This window comes from Photinus pyralis, unplaced genomic scaffold (assembly GCF_008802855.1).
Source record: "Photinus pyralis isolate 1611_PpyrPB1 unplaced genomic scaffold, Ppyr1.3 Ppyr1.4_LG4, whole genome shotgun sequence".
Classification (NCBI taxonomy): Eukaryota; Metazoa; Arthropoda; class Insecta; order Coleoptera; family Lampyridae; genus Photinus; species Photinus pyralis.
Window position 1 is genome coordinate 15,103,900 of NW_022170511.1, and position 5,517 is coordinate 15,109,416.

At 40.3% G+C, this 5,517-nt stretch overlaps 1 protein-coding gene across 4 annotated transcripts; it reads right to left on the minus strand.

Moving 5' to 3' along the window:
* Positions 1–650: 650 nt before the first annotated feature.
* LOC116169228 lies at positions 651–5,517 on the minus strand. Of its 4 annotated transcripts, XR_004144906.1 has the most exons (4): positions 5,476–5,517; positions 4,074–5,411; positions 1,009–2,252; positions 651–832 (listed from the first exon to the last, which is right to left on the minus strand). XR_004144906.1 is itself a non-coding variant. In XM_031485260.1 (3 exons), the coding sequence occupies exon 2, from the start codon at positions 5,405–5,407 to the stop codon at positions 4,076–4,078; it is 1,332 nt and encodes a 443-aa protein (XP_031341120.1). In that variant the 5' UTR covers positions 5,408–5,411; positions 5,476–5,517; the 3' UTR covers positions 651–2,249; positions 4,074–4,075. The 4 variants fall into 4 exon arrangements, 3 of the variants coding, with proteins under 3 accessions (XP_031341120.1, XP_031341118.1, XP_031341119.1); XM_031485260.1 differs by having other exon boundaries at positions 651–2,249; XM_031485258.1 differs by having other exon boundaries at positions 651–2,252.

Sequence of the window (5,517 nt, forward strand, 5' to 3'; positions counted from 1 at the left end):
CCTATTCATTCTCTATGCACTGATAAAAATGGGTTGCCATGACTATACCCTTTTTCAAGTAATCAATTATCAAGGTACCATCTGCATCCGCCATTTTTTTTTCTTAAAGTCAAAATAACTTAAAAACCATAAATGGCAGATATCGACATGTGGGTATCAAAAGAACTGAAATTTCACGTAGAATCCAAAAAGTAGAAATAAAAAATAGGGGTTGCAATTTAAAATAACGGAATTACTATCTACTTCCGGTGTTTCCGGAAGAGCGGACATTTTGAAAATATTTTACATAGATTCGGCCTTAACAGATTCACCTTCAGCCAATGTTTCAAGTAATGCAGTATCAAAAGTATTCTAGAATCTTCTCTTTGAGAGTTACGTATTGTAGACCCGAAGCGGAATTACATATTCAATGGTTTTTCGTCACTCGTTTTCTCTTATTTCACTACACTGAAGAGATCTAATCTAATCCATTCGTGCATTCATGTCATGTCGCTCGTGATTGGAAACATGCAGATAGAAGCAAATTTATGCGTGAGTTAATTTTGTACCTTTCTGTAAAATGAAGACAATTTAAAATATTTGTGCGTGACATGAGACACGAACCTAGAATCGTTAATAGTATTTATAATTATACGATTAAACGAACTTACCTAAGTGAAGTTCGATCGTAATTATATGAGGCGTCCAGTCCGAATATATTATCTTGATTATTTACCATGTAGTCCGCTCCCAGCGCTACTCTGCGTGCACCATAATAAACTAAGAAAGCAAACTTACTCCCTTTTCCCCTTACCACGTCTAAGCGGCCACCGCCGGAAACCCGTTACTCATTCTTTAAAGAAGTGTTTACTATGAGCAACTTGGGGTACTTTCGAACGGGAGGGCGGGAAGATAATATATTCGGACTGGACGCCTCATATAATTACGATCGAACTTCACTTAGGTAAGTTCGTTTAATCGTATAATTATATTCGCGTCCAGTCCGAATATATTATCTTGATTATTTACCATGTAGATGTTCAAAGAAAAAAAGTTGCGAATAGAAGAACACCCCACACAGGTAATCTTGTGAAAAAAATGTATTATAAAGATACATTGTTACAGTAAACTAAGTCAGAAAATAAAGTAATTCTAGAAAAAAAAAACTTTAAATGGAAAACGTAACAAATCGAAGTTAATAACTTCGTAAAGCTTAGGTAAGTATAAATTAAATGTATGTAGATACACTTATATATAATTCAAGGTCGTTTGGATAACCTTAAGATTGCATTGGCAAAAGCAGTTTTATCGCCAAGGGGTCGATTGTAGAACTTAGCGAACGTCCCTGTTTGCTCTGACCATCCTACGGTTCTACATATTGATTCTAAAGAAACCCCTTGTCTTAAAGCAGCTGAAGAAGAGGAGTGCCTCGTAGAATGAGGTTTGAATCTTGAAGTATCAATGCCAGCTGAGCCTAAGGCATGCTTAACCCATTTGCTTAATGTTTGTTTAGATGCAGTGGAATGAGGTCTCTTAGTTGTGACGAACAAAAAGTCTTGATTCGGTGCTCTAAGGGGCTTTGTTGTTGCGAGATACTTCTTTAAAGTTGACGCTACGCAAAGACTGGGCTTTTCACTGTAGAACGGAATATGAAGCGTGGGCTGTTCCTTATTAAGTCCTGATGTTTTTATTGGATCCGTGATATTAATCTGGATTTCCTCCTGACTTTCACTTATATTTGAGAGCCTAATCAGGGAAAGAGTTTGAAGCCGACCTCCAGTAATAAGCGCCAATAGAGTAATTAACTTTTGAGAGAGCATTCGGAGGCTCAATTCCTTCGGTAAACCTTCGAAATACGACAGCAGCAACTGAGGATCCCATGTGTTTGAATATCTTGGTTGAGAAGGCCTTAAACGAGACATTCCTTTCATGAATCTTTTAATGATCGGATCTGAACCTAGATCCTGATTTAAAATAAGGCTTAGTGCCGATCTATGGCAATTAATAGTTCCGTATTTGGTATTATGCTTCTCCGAAGTTGTTTGTAGAAAGGTCACCACCTCCTTGATCGAAGGTTGAAACACTGGGGTCTTCTCTGCCAGACAAAAGGCCCACCAAAGGTGGTAGGTTGAATTATATTGTTTAAATGTAGATTCCGCGATCGACGCCATCGTGGTTTCCACTGCAATCTCCGGGACACCTTTTCTTAAAAAAGACTCCCGGATAATCTGGCGGCCACCAGGGAAAGTTGGTAGGCCAGAGGATGATTGCTGCTAGAAGGCAAAGACAACAAATTAGGGGCAGGGTTTAGATATAACTTTTTCCCTATTATTAGTCTGGAAAAGAGTGGATACCAGGCCTGAGAGGGCCAAAAGGGAACCACTAACATGCCCTCAGCCTTGTCTTGGATTATCTTTTGTAGGCTCCTTAGAACTAAGTTAAAAGGAGGAAACGCATAAAAATTTAAGTCTTTCCAGTTCAAGGTAAATGCATCAACAGCAAAGGATCCTGGGTCTTTATGCCATGAAACGTATTTATCGCATTTGTTATTAATATGTGAAGCAAAAAGATCAACCTCAGGTTTTCCCAAATTGTCGGTTATAAGGTAAAAGGCTTCTTGGGACAATGACCATTCATTTTCAGAGAAAATCTGTCGGGACTCTTGATCCGCTACAAAATTGTCTGCAGAGCTTATATACGATGCAAAAATCCAAATATTCCTAACTTCGCACCACTGCCAAATCTCTCTCGTTAACTTGGAGAGCTTTGGAAATCGAACGCTGCCCATACGGTTAATGTAAGCTATGGCGGTGGTGTTGTCGCATCGTAGAAGAATATTACAGTTAGAAAGAAGATTTGCAAAACATCTTAGACCGTAAAAAACAGCCTTCAGTTCTAAAAGGTTTATATGAAGTGTCTTTTCTGATTCGGACCAAAAGCCGTGAGTTTTCTCAGAGCCGCAACATGCTCCCCAACCTGACAAGGAAGCGTCAGTAAAAATCTCAGTAATAAAAACGTCGTTTCTAATGTTATTAAATGAGTTTAAAATCATTTCTTCCCACCAGTGAAGATCCGGAAGTAAGGAAAGTGGAATAGACATTGACGCTCCAAAGTCACCGCCATTTTGAGAGAGAGCTAAGAAATTTTTGTCGCTCCAAAGATTTAGTATGGAGCCAGCCGTATTTAACAGCTGGACAAGCTGCAACTAGGAAACCAATAAACCTTGCAAATTCTCGAATTTTGCATGTGGAAGTTTTCTTAAAAAGTGAAGCCCAATTTTTAATATTTAGCTTCTTTTCTAATGGAAGGCTAATTTTCATATCGGTGCTATTAAAAATGAAGCCTAAAAATCTTTGCGATCTGCTGGGGGTTAGAGAACTCTTTTCCTTATTGACAAAGAAACCCAAAGACTCCAACAGAGCGACCAGCAAATGTGTGTTATCCGAACATTGTTTGAAAGAATCCCCAAGAATGAAAAAATCATCCAGATAGTTAACACATAGGATGCCCTGTTGACGTAAAGTAGACGTTACTGGTTTCATCAGTTTCGTGAAACAGTAAGGCGCCACTGAAAGTCCAAAAGGGACGCATGTGAATTCGTACAATTGATTATCAAATCTAAACCTTAAATATTTGCGATAATCTGGATGAATCGGGATGGAAAAATAAGCGTCTTTGAGGTCGACCGTTGTCATGAATAAACCTGTTCTTAATAACCCTTGAGCCGTTCTGTGATCCTCCAATTTAAAATGAGGAGCAACAACATGGACATTTAGTTTCTTAAGATTCAAAATAAACCGCATTTTTCCGTTAGATTTTTCTGTTAAAAAGATTGGCGAAACAAAATGGTCCGGTAAACTAGTACATTTTGAAACGGCTCCTAAGGTTAGAAGCTCTTTGATAGCCGCGTCCAAAAGGATAATTTCGCTGGCGGAAAAACTATGTTTAATTGGACCATCCGAAAATGGAGGGGTCTTGGAAAAAGGTATTTTATAACCTTCAACCCAAGACAAGACTGTGGGATTTGAGGTCACTGTTTTCCAGACATTTTTAAAAAACTGCAGACGGCCTGCTAAAAACAAATTATTACCTACCATTAACGGTATTTCTGATGTATTGATGATTTTTGGGGCATCGAGAGTCGCCCTCTCTGTGACCTTACCTCTCTCTTTCGGTAGGTCGGGCGTCTCCGGTTTAACTGACCACTAGTAGCTGTATGTGACTTCTCTGCCCCCCCTCCCTTCTTTTTCTGAAACGCAACTGAATTCTGTTGGTATCTGTTGTAGAGGGGCTGGGGTACACGAATCTCCTTTCCGACCTTTTCCATAGTCTTAATGGCTTGGATCTTGTCACCTAAATCGGGCCCGAATAAAAAATCTCCAGGAGGGATTTGTTCCACTAAAGTCTTGATATGTTTATTCATGAGAGGAAGAATAAGTTGACGTCGCTTAAGGGAAATATCGTTGAAAAGGCTACAAAGCAAGCGTCCAGAATCCGCGATACTTGATAAAATTCTCTCCTTGGAAGCTCTAGGAATATTCTCCTCCTCCTCCAAAATCACATTCAAAGAAATGCCCAGGGCAGCTAAAGCCTTGCTCAGCCGAAATTGGTATTGTGAATGCGTTTGGTCCCTGGTAGAATGAAGCGTATTCAAGTTGGCCTCGACCTCTGGGTTAATACGAGGGGGTGTAAGAAACTTACAATTGATAGGGAGCTCGTATTTTTTGAAGAGCTCATCACACTCTTCTTTAGGAAGGCCAAAACCTAAAATATGAGTCCAAATTGGCTCTACAGCCTTGTGTAAATTAAATGTTGACTTTTTCTGCTGGTTTGGATCGGGACCCAAAATAAGTCGAATTTCTTCAGAGATGCCCGCATCATCAAGCAAGATTAGAGCAGGAGACTCCTCTTTTCGGGGAGAAAAATCAGCAGAACTAGCCACAAGCGCCGCACTACTCGAGTGACGGCCGCCAGGTCCAACGAAATCGATAGTTGCGCTATTAGCTGCGCGACTCGTGTCAGTACGAGTAAAGAGAGAGAGAGCGACGCTGGGGCTGCGGCTTTCTTGTTCCCTTCGAAAGGGAAGCTTTGTAGAAGTCGCCTTACTCGAAGAACGACCTTCACGGCGACCTTGAGTGTCGCGCCCGGGATTCAAACTCGTCTCACTGGGAGAACGACGTTGGGACCTGGAGCGCCGCCGCCGCCGCCTTGAAGAATCCGACTCACTCGGAGAACGGCATTCTCTATTCCCTCGTGAAATTGTTTCATTACGAGAACAACTTTCGCGGAAGCGGGAAAAATCTCTTTTAGCCCTGTCTCTCTCCTTTTCCAACTTATCCAATTTCCTCTTGAGATCTCTAATTTCTTTGTTAAAAGAACGCTTAGTCGACGATCTACTCCTAGATCTGTCTCTTTTATGTTTACCCATTGTCCTGTGTTAAATAATAGATTAAATAATAAATTACTTACGTAATCGTAGTCTAAAAAACTACGAACCGCTGAGTAAATGGAAAAAAACAAAAAGAACCAGTTGACGCT

Bases quoted from the DNA above. Each gene is read 5' to 3' on its own strand.
- LOC116169228 (XM_031485260.1), bottom strand. From the start codon at position 5,407: ATGGGTAAACATAAAAGAGACAGATCTAGGAGTAGATCGTCGACTAAG.